Below are 26,620 nucleotides of genomic sequence, written 5' to 3'. Positions count from 1 at the left end.
CTTATTAAAATACACTTTGAGCCTACCCTTTACAAAATCTCAGAGCATCAATTAGCGCTGTCTGTGAGAAATGAAAGAGATATTTTCATCATCGGAATTCTCATCCTCATTTCACCCACTGAAATCCAAATGTCCAACCATGGCAAAAACTATACTGGAAACATTTCAAATGACCTGAGTTCAACTCAAAAAGGACCACGTGTAACGATCCGGAAATCAGACCGCTACCGGCGCTAGGATCCAGATCGGCTTAAGGCCGCCGAGACCCGTAGCAAGTCTCACATATAACCTGTATACCTGTTTAATCCCATACATGGTCAACATATACATAAAAATTTTGGACTTTCACATTCCTTTACCAAACTTAACCTGTGCATGCACAACTCATAAGCATAACCATCAACCCCACACTGGAATCCTTATCAATACTCCAATGGGGTAACATAACATATAATAAGCTTGGTTTACATAAACAATGATAAAACATTTTATATACCATGTATAAAGGGATTAACCAACATACTAGGGTCAAGCACAACTATAAACCTCAATAGACATCATTACATTACATTACTGTACTATGCTTTACATTACATCATGTTCATGTCCACAACTAGCTATTACATAAAACATGACTTCTAATCCTGCTGACTTCCTGGACTAGCCCGTACCTGCAAACCTGGGAGATTAAGTGAGTGGGGTGAGCTACTAGAGCCCAGTGAGCAGAATAATAAAACATTATATTTAAAATTCATGCTTTCATGGAATGCATCACATCACAACCAAATCACATCAAGGATGAACTTGTTACCATTTAGCCCTCTACACAGTCCAATCATGCCAGGGGCGTAGTGCAGGCACACCTGGACTTCCATATCATATCATCATTATATCAAGTCATAACATACGAGGGCTAATGGATCATTCAATGTTCATCCGCATCAACATCATATTATGCAATGCAACATATTCGTGAATTCTAATGCAACCAACCTAATATATCTCATGGCATTCGTGATGCATGAACATGCTCAAAACTGATTTATTTACTTTGAAGTTTAGAGTTATTCTACTCACATCAGGCTAGCTCTGAAAGACACTGAAGCAGCTAACTCCCTGCTGGGGTCCTCGGTTCCTCGGGTCCGAACCTACACAGGTGGACTCAAATGAGGGACCAAACATACAAGAACATAACTCTAAAAATACTCCCCAAAAACCCCCCTAAAACACCTTAAAACAATCATAGAAAACATGCAAAGGAAGGCTGAACAGGTTACTTTCGGCGGCAGGTTCGGCGGCCGAAAGTCCCTCCAGAGCCGAAAGTCATGCACCTTCGGCGGCACTTTCGGAGGCCGAAGGTTCCTTCCAGAGACGAAACTCATGCATGTTCAGCGGCACCTTCGGCGGCCGAAACTCCCTTCCAGAGCCGAAAGTCCACTTTCGGGGGCAGGGTTCGGCAGCCAAAGGCTGGCCTCCACAGGCAGGTTCGACGGCCGAAAGTCCCTTCGGCTGCCAAACCTGAGTTCTTCCAAAGGGCAGAACTCAGCCTCCACAATGCACATTTGCCTCCCAAACCATCCAACTTAAAACCAACACTTCCACAACATGCATACACACATACATAAGCTCATAGGGGTCTCAAACTATCCTAAACCCCAACCAAAACACATCAAACATACATATACAACATACATTGTCCATATACTCAACATTAACCAAAAACTCAATGTTAACCTAAACATGCATTTCTACCCCATAAACTTTCATAAGACTCGTTTAAAACATGAAATGAGCTAAGGATCTACCCTTACCTCTTGAAGATCGAGAGGAGAGGCAATCCAACTCGGAGATGGGGGAGATCTAGCTCCTTGGGTCTCCAAGCTCCAAAACTTGCTCAAAGTTCATAAATCTTCAAAATCCAAGAAAACACTTGTTAAAACTTGAAAGATTGGAGGAAAAATCATCAAAAACAACCATGAGAGAGCATGGGCTCACCGTTGGCCGAAAATGGGGAGAAAACTCGCCCGTTTCGGCCATGGAGCCCTTATATAGGGGCTGGCCAGACCACCTTCGGAAGCCTAAAGTGTCTCCAAAACTCATGCAAGTTCGGCGGCCGAACATGGGGTTCGGCGGCCGAACATGGGGTTCGGCGGCCGAACCTGAGCCACTTTCGGAAGCCTAACTTGCCCCCCTAAACTATCCCATGTTCGGCGGCCGAACTTGAGGTTCGGCGGCCGAACCTGGAAATGCCTCCATTGTCTTTTTCATTCAAAACTTAGCTTCTTTCTTACTTAAAATCATAAAATACATTAAAACATTTTATAAAAACATTATCTTACCCTTCTAGAGGTTTTCGACATCCGAGATTCCACCGGACAGTAGGAATTCCGATACCGGAGTCTAGCTGGGTATTACATTCTTCCCCCTTAAGAACATTCGTCCCCGAATGTTCACCAAACAACACATGCAAAACATAAAACATCAACACACACACAAAACACATAAAACTCACCTTAGAAGAGATGAGGATATTGCTGGAGCATGGACTCCCGTGTCTCTCAGGTACACTCCTCTATGTTGTGGTGATTCCAAAGGACTTTCACCATCGGGATTTCCTTGTTCCTTAGCTTTCTGATCTGAGTGTCTAGGATCCGTACTGGCTGCTCAACATAGGTGAGATCTTCTTGGATCTCCATATCAGGCTCACTAAGAACCTTGCTCGGATCTTACACAAATTTCCTCAATATGGAAACATGGAAAACCGGATGGATTCTCTCCATTGAAGCAGGTAAGTCCAACTTGTACGATACATTCCCAATCTTTTGCAAGATCTCAAAGAGTCCGATGTACCGTGGAGCTAGCTTACCCTTCTTCCCAAACCGAATCACCCCTTTCATAGGAGACACCTTGAGCAATACCAAATCCCCCTCCTGAAACTCTACTTGCCTTCTGCGGATATCTGCATGCACTAAAACTATATACATAAAACCCCTTACTGAAGCCCTCATCAAATGCTCCAGTTGGGTCCATATCTCATATGCCAAGCCTGGTTCATCATATATCATCACTAAAACATTTCATAAAGATCATGTACAACAGGGATTACCACTACTGTTAGGGCCAAGCACAATACTAATCCATAAGACATCACTCTACTTTACATTACGTTACATTATTTTACATTACATGTCCACTACTAATCTATTACATAGACATAGCCTTTACCCTTGCTGACTTTCTGAGCTATCTCTGGCCCTGCAACCTGGGGGTTAGGGGAAAGGGGTGAGTTTCAAAAGCCCAGTGAGCAGAACAATAAAAACAGTTTATTAAACATATGCTTTCATGAAATGCATCACATCACAAACAAATCACATCAAGGATGGACTTGTCACCAATGGCCTTCTACATAATCCAATGTGTCCGGCCCACAACGGGAGCTCCTCAGGACTTTTGCTTAATATATCATAACATAACATATCCATATGTGCCAGGGGCGTAGAATGGGCCTCGACCTGGACTTTCATACCATATCATATCATACCATATCATATCAAGGGCCAATGGGTCATCCAATATCCATCCACATCAACATCATATTATGCAATGCGTCATATTCGTGAATTCTAATGCAATACAACCTATTACATACATGGCATTCATGATGCATGAACGTGCTTAAAAGTTTAATTGCTTTGAAATAAAAAGAGTTGTGTTCTACTCACCTCTGACTGACTCTGAATTGACTCTGAAGCAGCTATCTCACTGCTGGTCACCTCGGTTCCTCAGGTCCGATCCTACACAGGTGGACTCAAATGAGGGACCAAACATACTCTATAAGGACTTTAAACATCTCCCCAAAACCCCCCTAAAACATCATAAAACATGCATAAGAAACAAGTAAAGGAAGGCTGGGCAGGGGACTTTCGGCGGCAGGTTCGGCGGCCGAAGGTCCCTCCAGATCCGAAAGTCAGGCACTTTCGGAGGCAGGTTCGGCGGCCGAAACTGCCTTCAGATCCGAAAGTCCAAACCTTCGGGGGCAAGTTCGGCGGCCGAAACTCCCTTCCAGAGCCGAAAGTCTAGATTTTCGGGGGCGAGCTTAGGCGGCCAAAACTGCCTCCACAGGCAAGTTCGGTGGCCGAACATAGCTTCGGCAGCCGAACCTGGGTTCTCCAGAATGGCAGAACCCGATTCGCCTCTCTCATCTATCCTCCCAAAACCCCTCCAAACTCATACTTAACTCTCAAAAGCATGCATAAACACATCATCAAGCATATAGGGGCATAAAACTAGCCTAAACCCCAACAAACATCAACATAGCATCACATTTATCATTAAACAACATAAACCCTAACATTTTACAACTAGCCTAAACATACATCAAAACCCTTAACCCCTTCTTAAAACTTACTTAAAACATCATAAGTGTAATACCCGGCTGGAGACCGGCATCGGAATTCTACTTTCCGGTGGAGTTCGGGATGTCAAAAGTCTCTAGACGGGTAGGATTTATGTTTTCCTACAGTGTTATGATGTATTGTAAGGTTGTGAGTGGAATTGATTTGAGTTGGGTTGAGGGTGGAAGAGAAAAGGCTATGGAGACTTTTGCCAAGTTCGGCCGCCGAAGGTAAGTTCGGCCGCCGAAAGTGCCCAATGTTCGGCTTCCACAGGTCAGGTTCGGCCCCCGAATGTTGCATGGGTTTGCATGCGATTCGGCAGCCGAAGCTGAGTTGGCTAGCCACCAATTGAGCCTTCCTTAGTCAGCATTTTGGACAGGTGTTGGCTCCAAACCCTGTCCAGAAGCTTGGCCACGTCTCCTGTGTTGTACAGCTCCTGCAAAAGTGGGTTGTTTTGTTGGTTTTCACAAGGTGGTGAAGGGTTGAAGCAAAAAGCTTAGGTTTGAGAGGTTATGAGTTTGAAGAGAAGTTGATCTATTTTCTTGGGTCAGATCGTTCATCTTCGTGTTTACAGGAGGTAAGTGAAGATCTTGAACATGTTTTACTGTTTTACAGAAGTTTTATGAAGGTTTGGGTAGAGAGGCATGCTTAGGTGACAAAGGGTGTGTTTGTTGATGGTTTAGCTTGTAAGCATGATATTGTGTTATGTTTGATGTGTTTTATTGGGGTGTTTAGGTAGTTTTGGACCCCTTTGTACATATACATGAGTATATGTGTGTTGAGTTGAAGTGTGCATGTTTTGAGAGATTGAAGGGTTGGAGGCGCTTGTTTGCCGTCGGGGCTGAGTTCTGGATGAACTCAGGTTCGGCAGCCGAAGGTTCATTCGGCCGCCGAACCACTTGCATGGTGGCTTAGGCTGCCACAGCTTGCCCCCGCGAGTTTTGAATGTTCGGCTCTGTTTGGGGGATTTGGCCGCCGAAGGTGCCGCCGAAGGTTAGAGACTTTCGTCTCTGGAGTGCCTTTTGGCCCCCGAAACTTGCCCCCGAAAGGGTTCGGCCGCCGAAGCTTGAGATTCAGCCGCCGAAGGTGCTTGAGTTTCATCTCTGGAGAGGACGTTCGGCCGCCGAACCTGCCGCCGAAAGTGTTCTGTCCAGCTTTCTTTTGCATGCTTTGCATGGATGTTAGAGTGAGTTTAAGGGGATTCTTGGGGAGTTTAATAGAGTTATTCATAAGCTTGTTTGGTCCCTCATTTGAGTCCATCTGTATAGGTACAGAGCAGAGGAATCAGAGAGAGCAGCAGTGAGTACTGCTCCAGAGTTCCAGAGCCTGCAGAGTCAGTCCAGTTAGCCAGAGGTGAGTGGAACTAAACTTCATTCTTTTACTTGCACAATAGAATGTTTTAGCATATCTCATGCATCATGATTATGCCTTAGGTTGATTGCATTAGTATCCACGACTATGTTGCATTGCATTGTTATTTGTTGATGTGGGTAAATGCTGAATGATCCCATAGTCACAGACAGGAAGTCCAGGAGCCTTTGACTACGCCCTGGCAGGTATAGCAAGTCCAGGAGCCTTTGACTACGCCCTGGCAGGTATAGCGAAGACCAGGAGCCTTTGACTACGCCCTGGCAATGGTAAGTACAGAGGTGTTATATACACATATACATATATGACAGGAAGACCAGGTGCTCGATTCTACGCCCTGGCACAGAGCTACTGGGACTATGTGGTGACAGGTTTACTCTTGATGTGGCTTGTCTGTATTATGACGCTGTAACGACCCGGAAACCAGACCGCTACCGGTGCTAGGATTCAGGTCGGCTTAAGGCCGCCAGAACCCGTAGCAAGCCAAACATACATCCTGTGAACCTGTTTAATCTCATACATGATTAACAACATACATAAAAATTAAAACTTTTCTTTCCAAGCCTAACCTGAGCATACATAACATATCATAAACCCCTCATTGGAGTCCTCATCAAATACTCCAATGGGTAACATATCATAACATATGGTAGGCTTAGATAACATAAACATCATAAAAACATTTTTGGATCATATACACAAGGGATTAAAACAAACTCCAGTCAAGCACATTCTAAACTTTCATTACATTACATAACATACTTTTACATTACAAATAAACCATGTCCACTACTATGCTATTACATAAACTTCTCTTACTCTTCTTGACTTCTCTATCTACTCAGCACCTGCAAGACTGGGGTTAGGGGAGAGGGGGTGAGCTAAAAAGCCCAGTGAGCAGAAAATAAAAACATTTGATTTAATTCCTCCATTTTTAGGTTTATTATTGTTTATTTTATTATTCTTTTTCTTATTATCATTATTATTATTATTATTATTATTATTATTATTATTATTATTATTATTTCATTGTTTTATTTAACTTTTTCTTTTTCTTTTCATGCTTTTATGAAATGCAACACATCACAGCAAATCACATAAAGGATGGTATTGTCACCATTAGTCCTCAACATCTCCAAATGCCAGGGGCGTAGAATGGGCCTCACTGGTCTTTCTCTTACATAACATAACATTCTAAAGTGCCAGGGGAGTAGAATGGGCCTCGCTGGTCTTTCTCTTACATAGTGCCAGGGGCGTAGAATGGGCCTCGCTGGTCTTCCGTAACATATCATCATAACATAACATCAGAGGACTATGGATCACCCAACAACCATCCACATCAACATCAATTTATGCAATGCAGCATATTCGTGAATTCTAATGCAAACATCCTGAAATATTGCATGGCATAATGATGCATGGGCAATGCTTTATGATTCATTCATTTATTCATTTACTTTACTTTAAAACTTAAGGAGTTGTTCCACTCACCTGGTGACTGAAGCTTTAACAACGAACTCTGAACGACTATCTCACAACCGGGGGTCTCGGTTCCTCGGGTCCGAACCTACACAGGTGGACTCAAATGAGGCACCAAACAACAAGAACATAACTCTAAACATACCCCCAAAAACCTCCTAAAAACACCTCAAAACAACCCTAGAAAACATGCAAGAAAAGGCTGGGGAGGGCACTTTCGACGGCACCTTCGGCGGCCGAAAGTCCTTCCAGAGCCGAAAGTCAGGCAGGTTCGGCGGCACCTTCGGCGGCCGAAACTCCCAGACAGAGACGAAACTCATGCATGTTCGGCGGCACCTTCGACGGCCGAAAGTCTCGGACAGAGCCGAAACTCCCACTTTCGGGGGCAGGCTTCGGCAGCCTAAAGCTGCCTCCCAAGCTGGTTCGGCGGCCGAAAGTGCCTTCGGCTGCCGAACCTGGTTTCTGCCAAAGGGCAGAAACTTGGTTCTTCATGCCCATTTCAACCCCCTACACAACCAATCATGCATAACCCTATTCTACAACATGCATACTCAAGCATACAAGTTCCTAGGGGCCTCAAACTAACTTAAACCCCAACTACAACACACAAGCAAGCCACATTGTTCACAAATCACATAAAACCTAACATTTGCTTAAAAACTCATACAACCCTATACATGCCATTCTACCCCATAAAACAACTTAAAACTTACTTAAAACACATAAGGAGCTTAAGATCGGCTCTTACCTCTTGAAGATCGAGAGGGAGACGACCTAAACTTGGAGATCCACGAAAATGAGCTTCTGAGTTCCCAAAGCTCCAAAACTTGTTTAAAAAGTTCAAAACCTTCGATGCAAGCTTAAAACTCAAGAAAAATGGCGAGGATTTGAAGGAAAAACACTAGATTGGGAAGAGGGAGGTCGGAAGCTAGCTGTGGCCGAAAATGGGAGAAAGCTCGCCCATTTCGGCTAAGTGACCCTTTTATAGTGGCTGGCCAGACCACGTTCGGGGGCCGAACTTGCCTCCGCATACATGCCATGTTCGGCGGCCGAACTTGACTTTCGGCGGCCGAACCTGGGCTTCCCTTACTCATGCTTTCGGGGGCCTAACGTGCCTCCAAAACGCATGCATGTTCGGCGGCCGAACTTGACTTTCGGCGGCCGAACCTGGGTTTTCCTCCAAAGACTTTTCATGCAAAAACTCATTAAATTTTTTTTTATACTTAAAACCATGAAATACCTTAAAACATTTTATGAAAACATATTTCCACCCTACTAGAGGCTTCCGACATCCGAGATTCCACCGGACGGTAGGAATTCCGATACCGGAGTCTAGCCGGGTATTACATTCTCCCCCCCTTAAGAACATTCGTCCCCGAATGTTCACCAAACAACACATAACATACATACTAAGCACATAAAACACTTCACACTTACCTTAAAAGAGATGAGGATATTGCTGGAGCATGGACTCCCGTGTCTCCCACGTGCACTCTTCCAAGTTGTGGTGGTTCCACAGGACTTTCACCATCGGGATTTCCTTATTTCTTAACTTTCTGATCTGGGTGTCTATGATCCGCACTGGCTGTTCAACATAGGTGAGATCCTCTTGGACCTCCACATCAGGCTCACTAAGAACCTTGCTCGGATCTGACACAAACTTCCTCAACATCGAAATATGGAAAACCGGATGGATTCTTGCCATTGAAGCAGGTAAATCCAGCTTGTACGACACATTCCCAATCTTTTGCAAGATTTCAAAGGGTCCGATGTATCGTGGGGCCAGTTTACCTTTCTTCCCGAAGCGAACCACTCCCTTCATTGGAGACACCTTGAGCAATACCAGATCCCCCTCCTGAAACTCTAACTGCCTTCTGCGGATGTCTGCATAACTCTTCTGTCTGCTTGCAGCAGTCTTGATTCTCTCTCTGATTATGGGTACCACCCTGCTGGTAATTTCTACTAGCTCAGGCCCTGCCAAGGCCTTCTCTCCAACTTTCTCCCAGCAAACAAGTGATCTGCACTTCCTTCCGTACAAAACTTCATATGGAGCCATCCCGATGCTAGCATGATGGCTGTTGTTGTAGGCAAACTCCACCAAAGGTAGATGCTGCCTCCAAGAACCGCCAAAGTCCAGCACACACATCCTGAGCATATCCTCTATTGTCTGGATGGTCCTCTCTGACTGTCCGTCCGTCTGAGGATGGAAAGCCGTGCTAAAATCCAACCTGGTACCCATAGCGTTCTGCAGACTCCGCCAAAACCTGGAGGTGAACTGGGGCCCTCTGTCAGACACTATCGAAACAGGAACCCCATGCAACCTGACGATCTCATCCACATACACCTGCGCCAACTTGTCCACAGAATAGCCACTCCTAACAGGAATGAAGTGAGCAGATTTGGTGAGTCTGTCCACGATCACCCATATGGAGTCCACTCTGTTGGACGCCGCCGGTAACCCCACTACGAAGTCCATAGCTATGTTTTCCCATTTCCACTCTGGAATAGGTAGCGGGTTAAGCATTCCAGCCGGCTTCTGATGTTCCAGCTTCACCCTCTGACACACTTCGCAGGCTGACACGAACTGTGCCACTTCTTTCTTCATTGCTGGCCACCAATAAACTTTCTTCAAATCTTGATACATCTTGGTGGCTCCGGGGTGAATGCTGTATCTTGCATTATGAGCCTCTCTCATAATGTCTCCTTTTAGCCCTATGTCATCTGGTACGCATAGTCTGCTCCCGTAGCGGAGGATCCCCTTGCTGTCGAATCTGAACTCACTATCATTGCCTGACTGAACAGTCCTGGCAATCTTCACTAACTCGGGGTCCTCATGCTGTTTCTGAGCGACTTGCTCAAGGAACACGGGTGTCACTTTCATCTGAGCCAACAAGGCACCTGTACCCGACAACTCTAACTGTAGCCCTTCTTCGATGAGCTTGTAGTACTCCTTTACTATTAGTCTTCGTTCTGCTGTGATGTGGGATAGACTGCCGAGTGATTTCCGGCTTAAGGCATCAGCTACAACATTAGCCTTACCCGGATGATACTGGATTTTGCAATCGTAGTCACTGAGCAGTTCTACCCATCTTCTCTGTCTCAAATTCAAATCTCTTTGACTCAGGATGTGCTGCAGGCTCTTATGATCTGTGAAGATCTCACATTTTACCCCATAAAGGTAATGCCTCCACATCTTGAGTGCAAAGATTACTGCTGCCATCTCAAGGTCATGTGTGGGGTAATTCAACTCATGCTTCTTCAGCTGCCTAGAAGCATAAGCAATCACCCTCTCATTCTGCATCAGTACACAACCCAGTCCCACACGGGACGCATCACAAAAGACTGTAAAGTCCTCATCACTAGATGGCAGAGCTAAAACTGGTGCTGAAGTCAACCTCTTCTTAAGCTCTTCAAAACTCTCTTCGCACAGGTCGGTCCACAGAAATTTCTGATTCTTCCTGGTTAACCTGGTCAGAGGAGCTGCTATCTTTGAGAAGTCCTGAACGAACCTCCTGTAGTAACCAGCCAAACCCAAGAAACTTCTAATCTCTGTCACTGAAGTGGGTCTAGGCCAGTTAGCCACAGTTTCTGTCTTCTTGGGGTCCACCTCAATACCATTCTCTGACACTACATGCCCCAAGAACGAAATGCTCCTTAGCCAGAACTCACATTTAGAGAACTTGGCATACAAGCCATGTTCCCTCAAAGTCTGCAAGACCAACCGCAGATGATGGGCATGCTCTTCTGCATTCCTGGAATACACTAAGATATCATCTATGAAGACAATAACGAAGTGATCCAGGTATTGGCTAAATACTCTGTTCATGAGATCCATGAATGCTGCAGGGGCGTTTGTTAACCCGAACGGCATCACTAGGAACTCATAGTGCCCATATCTAGTCCTGAAAGCTGTCTTCGGCACGTCTTCATCTCTGATCCTCAGCTGATGATACCCAGATCTCAGATCTATCTTGGAGAAACAACCTGCTCCTGCTAGCTGGTCGAATAGATCATCGATCCTAGGCAACGGGTACTTGTTCTTGGTAGTGACCTTGTTCAACTGTTTGTAGTCGATACAAAGTCTGAGGGATCCATCCTTCTTTTTCACAAACAACACTGGAGCACCCTAGGGTGAGGTACTCGGTCGGATGAAACCCTTGTCTACCAGCTCTTGCAACTGTTCTTTAAGCTCTTTCAGCTCTGCTGGCGCCATCCTGTAGGGAGGGATAGAGATCGGTCTGGTTCCTGGCATCAATTCTATCTCGAACTCTATCTCCCTAGGAGGCGGTAAACCTGGCAGCTCGTCTGGGAAAACATCTAAGAACTCTCTAACCACAGGCACTGAGGCGGGCTCTCTGACATCTCTGTCTAGCTCTCTCACATGAGCTAGATAACCCTGACAACCCCTCCTGAGCAGCCTACGAGCCTGTAGGGTTGATATCAAACCTCTAGGTGTACTCCCCCTGTCTCCTCTAAAGACAACCTCTGACCCATCCTGACATCTGAACTTAACTACCTTGTCTCTGCAATCTAAGGTAGCACCATGGGTAGATAGCCAATCCATCCCTAGAATGACGTCAAAATCTGTCAAGTCTAGAACCACTAGGTCGGCGGATAGGCATCTTCCCTCTATGAAAACTGGACTGTACTGGCAGACTGACTCTGCCACTGACGGGTCACACTTGGGTCCACTGACCTATAGGGGACACTCTAACCCAGAGACCATCAAACCCAACCTCTCGACCGCTCTCGGAGAAACAAAAGAATGGGATGCACCCGGGTCCATTAAGGCATAAGCATCTGAACAACCAATGATGATATTACCTGACACCACGGTGTTGGATGCGTTTGCCTCCTGCTGCGTCATTGTGAAGATCCGTGCTGGAGCTGACGGACCTTCCCCTCTGTAAACTGATGAAGAAGAGGCTGACCCTCTCCCTCGGCCTCTGCCACTAGCCTGTGTTGCGGCTGAAGCTGCTGGCTGTGCTACGCTACCCGAAGTTGTCTGCTGGGGCTGTGCCGTAGGAACTGCTCTCGGACACTCCCAAGACATGTGTCCCTCTTGCCCACACCTATAGCAGGCTGTCGTCCCAAACCGGCATACCCCTCTGTGTAGCTTACCACACCTTGCACACACTGCATTATCAGCACCAGAGCTTGAGCCACTTCCTAATCCTAGACCTGACTTGATCTTGCTCCAGAACTTACTCTTCTTTGGTTTCTTAGTGGTACTGCCCCACTTCTTACTAGCTGAACTCAAGGATGAAGGGTCTATCCTTCCCCCACTTGGGGTCTTAGAACCTGAAGGCTATGTCACTGACTGTTTAACTGTCCCCTCGATGATTGCACTAGCCTCCATTCTCCTGGCCATGTCTACAATGGCATGGAAACTTTCTCTATCAGCTGACTGAATCAAGGAGGAATACCTGGAATGGAGCCTCATGGTATACCTCCTTGACTTCTTCGGATCTGTGTCCAGATGTTGCCCAGCAAACGGCAACAACTCTAAGAACTTGTCGGTGTACTCATCGACACCATTCCATCTGTCTGCCTCAGCTGTTCAAACTCAATCATCTTCAGCTCCCTTGAACTGTCAGGGAAAGCCCATCCTGCGAACTCATTCGCAAACTCCTCCCATGAAAGACTGTCCACCCTCGGTTTCACATAGCCCTTGAACCACTCACGGGCCTTTTTGCATTTCAGGGTGAAACCAGCCATCTGAATGGCTCTGCTGTCATCCGCCCCTATCTCATCTGTAATTGTTTTGACCTTCTCCAGGTACACAAACGGATCATCACTGGTATCAAACTGGGGAGCACCCAACTTCATATAGTCGGTCATCTTGGCCTTGCTCCCTCCAGATGAGGTAGGTTGAGGTCTTTGGGTTTCTGTAACTGCGGTTTCTGCTGGTGGTGGAGGTGCGGCATCCCCTGGGATAGGGTTTGCTGTGCCTGGATGGAAGGATGAAGGTGGGTACATAGGGTACTGTGGATACTGTGGGTAGAAAGGTGGGTATGGCATGTGAGAAGGGTAAGGATTAAAACTGGGGTAATCCGATGTACCTCCCATCGAATACCCGTGGTATGGTGAAAAAGGTGGGTACTGGGGTGGTGGAACAAACCCCGAGGCCTGAGTGCCTCCTTGAGACTCACCCATGCCCTCTTCTGGCATGCTTACACCAAGGCTACCGTCCCTCCTCTGCTCCACATCCATCTCTTCTTCTCCATCAACTGACATTCTTTCCTGAACTGTACCCCTTACTGATCTGCTTCTACCCAGATCCAAAGACCTTCTAGGGTCCCTCACTGCTCTGTCCCTGTTGGACCTGCTTGACATTGCCCTTGGCAATGCTGGAGGACGGGCGCTCGTGCCCTCATCCTCCGGTGGTACTCTAGTCAATCTAGCCGATCGACGAGTTCCTCACATTCTGTTTACTGAAAAACAGCACACATCACATAAACATTAGCATCGAATGGTTCATGTGGAAACACATGAACCCTCATCACATACATATCACATAACATGGCATATCATACTTTCATGCAAGACAGGACTCTACATCCTATCCTAGTGGACATGATTTCCTATTGTGCTTGACCTTTCTATCACATCTATGAGCCCGACACTCTAGGTCCGACCATATGAACCTAGGGCTCTGATACCACTCTGTAACGACCCGGAAACCGGACCGCTACCGGTGCTAGGATTCAGGTCGGCTTAAGGCCGCCAGAACCCGTAGCAAGCCAAACATACATCCTGTGAACCTGTTTAATCCCATACATGATCAACAACATACATAAAAATTAAAACTTTTCTTTCCAAGCCTAACCTGAGCATACATAACATATCATAAACCCCTCATTGGAGTCCTCATCAAATACTCCAATGGGTAACATATCATAACATATGGTAGGCTTAGATAACATAAACATCATAAAAACATTTTTGGATCATATACACAAGGGATTAAAACAAACTCCAGTCAAGCACATTCTAAACTTTCATTACATTACATAACATACTTTTACATTACAAATAAACCATGTCCACTACTATGCTATTACATAAACTTCTCTTACTCTTCTTGACTTCTCTATCTACTCAGCACCTGCAAGACTGGGGTTAGGGGAGAGGGGGTGAGCTAAAAAGCCCAGTGAGCAGAAAATAAAAACATTTGATTTAATTCCTCCATTTTTAGGTTTATTATTGTTTATTTTATTATTCTTTTTCTTATTATCATTATTATTATTATTATTATTATTATTATTATTATTATTATTATTATTATTTCATTGTTTTATTTAACTTTTTCTTTTTCTTTTCATGCTTTCATGAAATGCAACACATCACAGCAAATCACATAAAGGATGGTATTGTCACCATTAGTCCTCAACATCTCCAAATGCCAGGGGCGTAGAATGGGCCTCACTGGTCTTTCTCTTACATAACATAACATTCTAAAGTGCCAGGGGCGTAGAATGGGCCTCGCTGGTCTTTCTCTTACATAGTGCCAGGGGCGTAGAATGGGCCTCGCTGGTCTTCCGTAACATATCATCATAACATAACATCAGAGGACTATGGATCACCCAACAACCATCCACATCAACATCAATTTATGCAATGCAGCATATTCGTGAATTCTAATGCAAACATCCTGAAATATTGCATGGCATAATGATGCATGGGCAATGCTTTATGATTCATTCATTTATTCATTTACTTTACTTTAAAACTTAAGGAGTTGTTCCACTCACCTGGTGACTGAAACTTTAACAACGAACTCTGAACGACTATCTCACAACCTGGGGTCTCGGTTCCTCGGGTCCGAACCTACACAGGTGGACTCAAATGAGGCACCAAACAACAAGAACATAACTCTAAACATACCCCCAAAAACCTCCTAAAAACACCTCAAAACAACCCTAGAAAACATGCAAGAAAAGGCTGGGGAGGGCACTTTCGGCGGCACCTTCGGCGGCCGAAAGTCCTTCCAGAGCCGAAAGTCAGGCAGGTTCGGCGGCACCTTCGGCGGCCGAAACTCCCAGACAGAGACGAAACTCATGCATGTTCGGCGGCACCTTCGGCGGCCGAAAGTCTCGGACAGAGCCGAAACTCCCACTTTCGGGGGCAGGCTTCGGCAGCCTAAAGCTGCCTCCCAAGCTGGTTCGGCGGCCGAAAGTGCCTTCGGCTGCCGAATCTGGTTTCTGCCAAAGGGCAGAAACTTGGTTCTTCATGCCCATTTCAACCCCCTACACAACCAATCATGCATAACCCTATTCTACAACATGCATACTCAAGCATACAAGCTCCTAGGGGCCTCAAACTAACTTAAACCCCAACTACAACACACAAGCAAGCCACATTGTTCACAAATCACATAAAACCTAACATTTGCTTAAAAACTCATACAACCCTATACATGCCATTCTACCCCATAAAACAACTTAAAACTTACTTAAAACACATAAGGAGCTTAAGATCGGCTCTTACCTCTTGAAGATCGAGAGGGAGACGACCTAAACTTGGAGATCCACGAAAATGAGCTTCTGAGTTCCCAAAGCTCCAAAACTTGTTTAAAAAGTTCAAAACCTTCGATGCAAGCTTAAAACTCAAGAAAAATGGCGGGGATTTGAAGGAAAAACACTAGATTGGGAAGAGGGAGGTCGGAAGCTAGCTGTGGCCGAAAATGGGAGAAAGCTCGCCCATTTCGGCTAAGTGACCCTTTTATAGTGGCTGGCCAGACCACGTTCGGGGGCCGAACTTGCCTCCGCATACATGCCATGTTCGGCGGCCGAACTTGACTTTCGGCGGCCGAACCTGGGCTTCCCTTACTCATGCTTTCGGGGGCCTAACATGCCTCCAAAACGCATGCATGTTCGGCGGCCGAACTTGACTTTCGGCGGCCGAACCTGGGTTTTCCTCCAAAGACTTTTCATGCAAAAACTCATTAAATTTTTTTTTTATACTTAAAACCATGAAATACCTTAAAACATTTTATGAAAACATATTTCCACCCTACTAGAGGCTTCCGACATCCGAGATTCCACCGGACGGTAGGAATTCCGATACCGGAGTCTAGCCGGGTATTACAGACGCATTCCATGAGATCATGTTTTACTGAGATGTTCTACTGTTCTACTCACTGGGCTATAGAGCTCATCCCACTCCCTAAACCCAGTTTTGCAGGTTCAGTATACAGTATACAGGGACAGTCCAGCGGGATACAGAAAGAGTAAAGAGATGTGTAATAGTGTAGAGTGGACATGTAATGTTAAAGAGATGTAATAGTGATGTTTTCAGTTACAGATGTGCTTGACGTAGTAGTTTGTGATGTGTTATGTACATGATCTGTATATGTATATGTTTTACCGAGTATGTGAAAAACCAGGCTTAACAGGTATGAGTTAACCCATCTAGAGCAAGCTCTAGCTAGGGGTACAGAGTACAGAGTACAGTGATAGTGCATGCACAGGTTAAGCCTTGGTTCAGAAAAGAGTTTTTTATTTTCACAGAAAATGTATGAAAATGTATGATCATGTATGAGTTTTACAGGTACACAGAGAGTAGAGCAGGCTTGCTACGGGTTCTGGCGGCCTTAAGCCGACCTGAATCCTAGCGCCGGTGACGGTCCATTTTGGGGTCGTTACAATAAGAGGCGTGGATCTACACTTACCTCTTGAAGATCGAGGGCAGGCGTGGCCCAAACTTGGAAAGGGGGAGAAAATGAGCTCCGGGGGTCTCCAAGCTTCAAAACTTTGATCTTAGCTCAAAAATCTTTAAAATAGAGTAAAAACTCATCAAAACTCGAAGGGATTGAAGGAAAACACAAAATCAACCAAATGATGGTGAAATCTCACCTATGTCCGAAAATAGAGAGAGAAAACTCACCCATTTTCGGACAAGGGGCCTTTTATAGGTGGCTGGCCAGACCACCTTCGGGGGCCAAAGGTGCTTCCGCAAGAGCCCAATGTTCGGCGGCCGAACCTGGGTTTTCCCTCCTTGGTCTTTTCTTTCAAAACTCAATTTTCTTTCTTCATTAAAACTATAAAAACATGTAAAAACATTTTATAAAAACATATTTTACCCTTATAGGGGGTTCCGACATTCGAGATTCCGCCAGAAGGTAGGAATTTCGATGCCTTGATCTAGCCGGGTATTACATTTATGCTCTCCCAAAACAGGGTGAAATTCTTGGGGAGCTTGATAATGTCCATTGATACAATAGAAGCTAAAAAGAAAATACCAACTCAGATCCTGAAACAATAAAAGAAAAACATAAAAGGAAAGAAAACCAGAAAAGAATACCAGCTTTCCGATAGTCCCGCAGGTTAGACATAAATATACACTTATCGACGTCATACTTCTTCTCTATAGAGGTCAGTCGGAGAAGGCAAACTTGGTTTACTAGGCTTAACCTAGAAAAGTTGTTACAGCCCTGGGAGACCTCCCCTAAGTGAGGTCGACATTCCAATTGATCTCCGAGCTCTCTTTTAACTCAATAACGATGAAAGCCTTGACCCAACCTTTATTGAGTTCTTATACCTAGTAAATATAGACAATCTAGCCTAGGGACTAAAATAAAATCCATGGATAGACCAAACAAGTCGAAAAAAAGGTGCAAAATAACTCAATAGGAGGGGTAAAATTCCAACACAAGCAAATGGACTTGAAACAACACATGAGCAAGATTGAATTAGGGGACAATATTTGAGGAGTCACCTTAAAATGATGAAAGCCCTCAATGAAGAAAGGAGTAAAAGGGAAGGTCAGCTCAAAATCGCGGTATTTGACAAAAAAGACTAGATTATGCCCTCGCTGAGGGTCTATCAAACCCACCGGTGGTGGGTGGGGGAGAAAAATCCTCTCATTAGGTAGGGGTGCCCTAATCCTATAGATGGTGGTATCAGAATAGTCGTTGAAAAAGTAATGAGAAAGAGAGAAATAGGTGATAGAGGACAGTAGACCCATTACATCGAGAATTCTAGTAGAAGCCATGAGAAGAGTAGGATGTACCTCAAATCAGAAAGGCAAGAATTACCTCAAATCAGAAAGGCAGGAATTACAAGAAAGAGAAATGGTAAGATAGCAGAAGCAGCACAAGAGGCAGAGCAGCAAGTGAAATCAAAAGCATAAGTTTGAAATGGTAAAGGTGAAGAGGGGACATTTTGACAAGAACTCTCCTAAAGCCGCATAGTAATAATTGGGGTTTGGGGATTTACCCCTCATTAATCATGGAATAATAAATGAACAGGCAAAGGGGCACTTGATGATAATTAAGTTTTAGACACTCCAACTTAGTAGGGCCCGTGCTGGAAAGGCCAAGTCTCAATTCTATTAAGGTCCAATAGTTAGACCTGCCTCACGTATAAGTCTAGAACTCGCTTTGATAAGTCGAACCAGACTCGAGTCTACGCACGAGAGGTCCGACCTTGTTTATCCCTTTGGCCTTGTGAGACAACAAATTTCGTAACGTCCAAGATCATATCTATATGGCGTCAGATTGAATTAAAAGGCCGCCTGACGATAGAAAATAATATAGTACATCTATACGTACAACCAGTATAACTATGACAAGAGAGTACAAACGCAGTACGACAGTTATATGTCACTAGAAAATAAAAGGAAAAAGGAATAAAAGAAATAAAAAAGAGACAAACCAAACTAAATTTACCAAAATACACCTTATCTCAAAGCATCAATTTCCTTTATTATAATTTTTATTTATTTATTTTTTTATTTTTTTTTAAATTATTGTATTTTTTAAATTATAATAATATATAAATTGATTATTATAATATTATTTAATTTTTTATTATTTTAAAAAATTTATTAATATTTAATAAAATTTAATATATTTAAAATGAATATAATTGAAAAGTTTATAAAAAATATAAATTTAATATATTTAAAATGAATATAATTTAAAAGTTAATAAAAAAATTTATGTTTTTAATATATGTAAAAAAAAATAAAGTGAATAAAAATTAAGGAATAGTGAAAATAATAAACAATTTTGTTCTGCATGTTTCAAATCATATCTTAATGTTTGAAAACTTGAAAAAAAAGTGTATCAATATTTGAATATATAGCAAATTAATGTTGAAATTCATAATGAGTTTGGTCATGTAGCCGTTGTTGAAGATTATGATTGAGAAAAAAAAAAGAAAATTATTTGATGACCTTAAAATTATAATAACTCGAATATTTTAATTTATTTTTTTGGCAATTCCTAACTAATATAACGTCAATATCAAAACAATAATATTACATAATCGTATAGAGTTAATCTTAACGCTTTCCCACATAAAATAATATTAGAATAAATGATAAAGAAAACTTTCCACTTTTATCATTCTTTCCACGTAAATGTTAAAAAATGAGTTGGTATTTCTATTTCAAAAGGGAAAATTTTCAAATTAGATTCTAAAAGATATTGTGATAAAAGAATATAATATATATATATATATAAAGTAAAAAAGAGATGTAATAAAAAATTATAAAAAAATATCCATAGTTTTATAGATTATTTATAATCTATTATTTTTGATATTTTAGTTAGACAAGCCGGAAAAAAAAAAAGAAGATTATTTTTAACATGTGCTAATTAGGGGTAAACTAGTTGGTTTTCTTTAAAGAGATAAAAAATGAATTGAGTTCTCAAGTTCGAAATTCACATTTATAGTGAGACAAAAGCCTATGTTCACTAAAATAGACTTAACGGCCATGCTAAATCTGTAATCTCACACCGGATTCAAATCCGAGTATCTAAGCATCACATACAATTGAATATTCAAGAGCAGTCTCTTGTGAATCAGTTTTTTTCTTTTTCTGAAAAATTGATTCGAACTGATAATCACATGTCCCGGAAGACGATCCCAATAGCATGGGATAAAACTTATTGGTGACCATTGAGCCAACTGTACATCTGCAAAGCAATAACTATAAATAAACAAACAAATGTTTGAGATCCTGCAGGGGAAAAACAGTTCATTTGCAGGATCAGTGAGAAGGTAGTAACACATTGTTCAGACAATTACAGCAGTTAACTACACAAGGCACATGTAAAAAGCTAATGCAACCCATATGGATCAAGCAATCAGTGCTATTGCAAGAGAATCAGCAGTATAAACACCCGTAGTTTCTGCTGATCTAAGAACTACATTTCCATTATGCTTATTGCAGCTTTTAAGAAAGCACACTGCCCAGATTGTGAGAGTTACAGAAGGGAGTACCTAAACAAGAACTACGGTCTAGGGACTATTTCTGGTACCTTCTAACAAAGAGGCTTTTGAGACTCTGGTAGGTTTTCAACATATGTGTCATGTACCATTTTTACATAGTCATCAATTTTATCGGCTGTCCAATCATCAGTTTTTATTGGACGGAGAAACTTGACTGTTATAGGCACTGGCCGAACATGTAAGCTGCCCTTCCTCCATGCTAGGTGGGTACCTGTTAGGACCATTGGAACTATTGGAAGACGTGTTTGCAGTGCCAAATGAACAAAACCCTGCAAGGGAAAACACAAATGAAGAAGGGAAATCTACATCCACATCTCTAGATGCTCAGGACGCACAACAGCACAAGGTTATGAAGAACAACATCTGATTGAGGAAGAGGAAAAAAACGTGCTTATGGCAGTCTCATATCCACATCATAACTCAGAAAAATTAAGATTTTTGTTGGTAAAAGGAATATAGAAACAAATTACTAAAGTTGTTGTCTACCATATATCAGATCACCTAATCATGAAATGGAACTCTAGGCATACCACTGGTGAGCAAGAGGTTTTAACTCATAAATATTTTCTAATAACACAAGTTTGCAACACAAATCAGATTGATCTAGCTGTGCGATGAGTAAAAGTCATTACCAAAGCATTCAATGAATGAGCAGTAAGAACATGATACAACAGAATGATGTCATCTGACAAAATAACTCTGTCGTTCTACCATCATTCCAGAGCATAACTCTAACATGACTACGAGAAATAATAACTTTTTCTGACAAGGAACTAAACTTACCTTCTTAAAGGAGAGCAATCGTCCATTTATGGACCTGGTGCCCTCAGGAAAAATGATCAGGGATAGGTTGTTTCTGACAACTGCGCAAGCTGCCTGCAAGAAGAAAACTTGTGAGTTTCATACATAGAAAAATTGATTGGCAAAGTGGAGGGTAGAATAGATAGAAATGATTACCTCTTTCATTGATTGAATTGCAGCAGCTGGGTTGGACCGATCTATCCGAAGATGACTGGCCAACACATAAAGTTGTCCAAAGAGAGGATACCATATAATCTGGAAAAAATATATATAAAAATATAAATCATCATTGAATTTGAAGCTTCTCAATATCTCCTCAAATGGACTTGAACTTGCAACATGTCTAGGTGAAGTGTGCCTTTACATATTCTGCAGCTAGAAACCGAACAAATTGATTTCTAGCACACAAACTGATACGGAGTAACATGGCTTATCATTCTTGAAGCACCATCATTATATTTTACAGCTTTAGACAATACCGATCATCATTAAACAAGGAGTCATCAAAACAATAGAAAAGTACCTCCTTCTTTGCAATGCCCACTGTGCCTGTGGGAGTCAGCCACATCATAAGGAGAATGTCCATAGGAGATGCATGGTTACTGATATAAATGGCTTTCTCATTTGAGAATTCGGTACCTTCAATCTTTACAGAATTACCTAATATCCACATCTGCAATAAAAATTCTGGATTTTCATTATCTAGCACAACTGCCTCGTTAAAAACAAAATGAAAAGAAATGCAGGATGATAATGGAAAAGGTTTAAATAGTTAAAGGTTATTGAAATAATTCTATTTAAAGGTTATTGAAATAAATTATCAAGTCTATGTATTTACACGTTGAAATCATCTCCTAAGAATACATTAGAGTGTACTCCAATATGATTTTCATGAGGGGATTAAACAGTCGTGTCCCCTAGCCCCTCTTCCAATAATTTCTGCCGAAAAAATAATTTTCTATAATGGACTGGTCAGGTATCAGTAAAGGGAAGTTCTACAAACTTTTATTTAATCAAGAACCCAAGCCAAAATGTAGATGGTGAAGAAAGACCTTAAGATGCATTACTAACAAACTATCTTTTAAGCTTAAAAGAGTAAAATGCAACTTGCGTAGAATTTCTCATTAAAATTCCTTTTCCTAAGTACACTCTATTAACCTTGTTATCATTTTACTCTGTAACCATATCCCTTCACCCGCCGGAGCACCACGAGTTTCTGCTAAATCTGCAGGATATTTTATCCCAAACAATTCATAGCAGAGCCGTGTACCATATCAGCCACAGCAGATGCTCAGACTTGCCAACAAGTGAAAAATAAGGGAAAATGTCTTTTCCTTGGCATCTAAACATTCATTTATTGTGAACCCCGTGACTTCTGAAAAATTCAAGGCACAAAAAAGATAAATTAAGATTACAACCAAACGCTTAAAGATTGAATTTCTTAGTAATGGAACCTGAAATCAACAAATAACAAGTTCAATATTAGATGCCATCTGGCAAAAAAGGAGAAACTCATTATGAACATATCAGAAGAGGCAGACAATTCTGTAGTTCCGGACACAATGAAATACATGAGAAAGTTGTAAGAAAAATAGAAAAAAAATACCAAACAAATGGTCTAGAGGAAGCAGACAGGCTTTATGGACATATTAGAAGAGGCAGACAAGCTTTGTAGTTCCGGGACACAATGTTCTAGAGGAGCAAAGAACAAAAATAGCAAACAAATGATGAGAAAAAAAACTTCACAATTTCTGTAATCCACTTTTTTTTCCTTTTTTCTTCTTTTGTTATAAAAGAGTGCAAAAGCTCAGAGCAAACAACCCATCACACTTTCAGTAAGCCGCCATGTCATTACTGAAACATGAAATAAAACAGAGAGAAAAAGAAGTCAATTTTAGTTATTTTGTACATCAAGATAAGCCAAGTCCAAAACATTGTGCAAGAAAAAGTTTAATTTTGAGAAATGTATAACATCATAAGAAAAGAAATTTCCTTCCGTTTCTCAGCAACCACGAGGGAAAGGAAGTGATTGACAAAGAGAGGGTGGGAGGGAATTAAAAAGATAGGAACATTTAATTTTTTATCTACTTCAAAATTTTTCTATAAGTAAACTTGAAATGAATCATAAATAAAGTTGAAGCAACTCACCAGCATTCTACCAGTTACATGTCCATAAATATTACTCTGCCTAATCCTCTCATGAGGCCATGGCAAGAGGAAAAGCATGATTAAAGCCCATATAAATGTTGTAAGCATCATTGACACAAAACAGAACACAATCCTTATATAAGATATCAATGCAGAGATCCACCCATCATCATCAACATAAACATCCCTGCTAACCCTTTTCTCCTCTTCTTCCTTCCCCCACTTTTTCGGAATTTCTTTCGCATTTGGGGTGCTGTTTGTGTTGAGGAAACTCTCCAATCTCCTATTCCTCATAAAAGAACCACCTCCAGTGTTCTCCATCAGCTTTGCAGCAGAGATTATCCTGTACAAGACGAGAGCAAAAATAAACTATGAGATAGCTAAGCCTTGGTGCCAAATTAGTTAGGGTCGGCTAAGATTGTAAGGTAACTCAAGCGAATAAATACCCATCTATCTGGCCGCTGAAAAAAAAAAGTCTCTGCATGATAAATTATCTACCTAAGATTCAAATTCTGGGGTTCAAATTCCGTTGGCTTTTGTTTTTCTTTATTATTAGTCAGGTTAAAGATAAATCAGTTCCTAGCTAATTCGCTCAAAACATTAAACAAAGAGAGAGGATACTACTGACCAAGAGTCAACTAAACCTCCAACTCTACTGAAAACAGAGTGGAGTCAAGCCATAAAAAGAAAATTGTTTGGTCGCCTAGAAAAAAAGTAGTCCAAAAAAAAACCATAATCCGCCCCTCTTAAAGAAGAGCAAAGAGGAAAAAGGACACTACCACCTGACGTTCTCCTTCACAATCGAAAAAAAGAAACAAATAAACATTTGAGTCCAGCTACTTCCATGTCTTACAGCTTATTACTTGGACAAAACTGTATGAGCAACGTATTTTCTTGTTCTTTTGATTTTCCTGGCAGCCAAACAAACCCATAACACAAATTTAGAGTTTTGACAAATACCCAGCGAAGCTCACTTACCAAATATACTGGTTTCTCGAGAAAATAAAGGAAACAAGACGCAAAATCTGCTAGAAAGTTGAAAAAAATATGATAGGATAGGAAACGAGAGTGTAGAGCTTCTGGGACTTGGAAGTCTCTATTACAAAGAAGAAGATATAGAAGGCTTCCAAATTATAAGGCAAAAGGAAGAGAGAAAATGTGGCGCTAAAGAATTGAGACACAGATTGGCAGTTGGCGACAAAGTATTTTTGTCCTTTGGCTTCACTATATTACTCGGAGACGCATGCTTCCTGAGGCTCAGCTCCGCTGTACTTAGGGGCGGACACAAAGCTCTTGGGTGGCCCCCATTGCCCTTTTCTATTACATATATGCACTAATTTTTTACTTTTTTTTAATATATTAAAATTTTATTATGCCTTAAAATATTTTATAGAAATTATTTTTTATATAATTTATATATTTTCTTTAAAATATATTTATAATCATTTTTCACTTTTTTCTATACCAAAATGTATTGTATTTTCTTTTTTTGGATTTAAAAAAGAAAAATGTTGATGTTGTCTTCTTGGAAAGCGAGAAATTGAAAAGATGAGGTATTGAATGTAGTATAATAGAAATGTGGAAGATGGACCCAGCTACTGGGATAAGAGGATCAATGTTTTCTGGGTGTTATTTAATTTCTGTAAGCCACCTGAAAATAATAATAATAATAAATTTCCAAATTAGCCTTTTGCAATTTGGCATATGCTTTTGTGCTTTTTGGCATTTTAAATTGTGATATTTATCTTTTAAATGGGTTAAAATATTAATAAAATTTTTAGAAAAAAAAAAAAAAGGCACACGCATGCTACGTAAATGAAGTAAATTCTAGAATACACACGTGTATCACGTGTATATATTTCATAATATTTTTTTTTTTGAAGTCATATTTCATAATAGTTAAATTTTTTTTTGAATGGATAATAATTAAATTTATACCGTTATTATTAAGATCTCCAATTACATTTTTCTTTTAACTCTATATCTATTGAAATTCAATCAGAGACAGGTTAGAATTCTAATTGTCATAATATAATATAATTTGTATTTTTAAATTTTATTAGTTCTAATCAAACTCAATAATTTTTTTTATTTTATGATAAAGTTATACTGAGAAATTGAAGAAAAAAAAAAAAAGAACTCTAATGAATTGACTCGCGTCATAACTGAAGCTAAATGAAAATAACGTTTCAATTTAAAATCTCCGAATTTGACTCGAAATGTAATGGAATTAATTGGCCAGCTAGACCTACGTATGTGTTGGCATTCTAACAAATAATAATTATAATTTTAACTTTTTTATATTTTAATTAAAATATCAAAGCATAAAATCATATTATTAATAAAATTTTTATATAAAAAGTTTAACCATGGTAAATCATCAAAATTTTAAAAAATAATTTATATTTTATTTTAATCAATTAAATAAAAAAAATTTAAATATTTATCACTTTTCACTTTTATATTTTAATTTTAAAAACAATAAAATCAATACTTTCACCTAATTTTAATTATTTATTTATTTATTTTTAATTAAAATAAATTTAGTCTACATATTATGTATTAAAAGAATATGTTAATTTATATTTATATTTTAAATTTTAAATTTTAAATAATAAAATTAATTTATTTTTTTATTTTATTTTAATTATAACTAAAAAATTAAATTGAATTTAAAAAATTATAATATAATTTTTAAAATTTTATTTGACTGATAAAATCATCTTTAAAATATATTTTTTAATTCAATTATTTACTTTTTATTTTTATTTTTATATACATATCGTAATTTAATAAAAATTTAAAATATAAAATTATAATATATAATATATAATATTTCATTTTATTTAATATTATTGTTAATATATATTATAAATTTATTTATTATATAAATAAGTAAAATAAAAATATTGAAATATTTCAAATAATTTATAAAAGAGGATTAATATATTTAAAATTTTATAAAAATATATAACATTTTATTTTCTTTTATTTTATATTATTAATATAAAATATAATTTTTTATAAGTTAAAAATATATATGTAATAATTTATAATAGTGAGTATAAATGTTTAATAAAATATTTTATGTAATATTTTATATAGTGAAATATTTATTTATAATAAATATTTATTTAATATTATATATGATAATATAAAATAAATATGTTTTTAATATAAAACTTAAAT

At 40.3% G+C, this 26,620-nt stretch overlaps 1 protein-coding gene across 5 annotated transcripts; it reads right to left on the bottom strand.

The window, feature by feature from the left end:
- Positions 1-1,129: 1,129 nt before the first annotated feature.
- Positions 1,130-24,622, bottom strand: LOC110600941 (1-acyl-sn-glycerol-3-phosphate acyltransferase). 5 transcript variants are annotated; one of them, XM_021737894.2, is made up of 7 exons: positions 24,410-24,622; positions 23,432-23,774; positions 21,807-21,956; positions 21,440-21,538; positions 21,266-21,358; positions 20,512-20,751; positions 1,130-1,148 (listed from the first exon to the last, which is right to left on the bottom strand). In XM_021737894.2, exons 2-6 carry the CDS (start codon positions 23,750-23,752, stop codon positions 20,515-20,517), a joined length of 900 nt encoding a protein of 299 aa, XP_021593586.1. In that variant the 5' UTR covers positions 23,753-23,774; positions 24,410-24,622; the 3' UTR covers positions 1,130-1,148; positions 20,512-20,514. The 5 variants fall into 5 exon arrangements, with proteins under 5 accessions (XP_021593586.1, XP_043806827.1, XP_043806826.1 ...); XM_043950892.1 differs by lacking the exon at positions 1,130-1,148 and adding an exon at positions 7,312-7,329; XM_043950891.1 differs by lacking the exon at positions 1,130-1,148 and adding an exon at positions 15,028-15,071.
- Between the last annotated feature and the right edge of the window lie 1,998 nt (positions 24,623-26,620).

Source organism: Manihot esculenta, chromosome 15, assembly GCF_001659605.2.
Source record: "Manihot esculenta cultivar AM560-2 chromosome 15, M.esculenta_v8, whole genome shotgun sequence".
Lineage (NCBI taxonomy): Eukaryota > Viridiplantae > Streptophyta > Magnoliopsida > Malpighiales > Euphorbiaceae > Manihot > Manihot esculenta.
This window is presented reverse-complemented; position numbering and strand designations above follow the sequence as displayed.

Excerpts from the sequence above, each read along its gene's own strand:
- LOC110600941 (XM_021737894.2), bottom strand. The coding sequence starts at position 23,752 with ATGGAGAACACTGGAGGTGGTTCTTTTATGAGGAATAGGAGATTGGAG. Across the intron at positions 21,359-21,439 it reads CAATTCAATCAATGAAAGAG|GCAGCTTGCGCAGTTGTCAG; the intron begins GTAATCATTTCT and ends TTCTTCTTGCAG. Across the intron at positions 20,752-21,265 it reads GATTGCTCTCCTTTAAGAAG|GGTTTTGTTCATTTGGCACT; the intron begins GTAAGTTTAGTT and ends TTTCCCTTGCAG.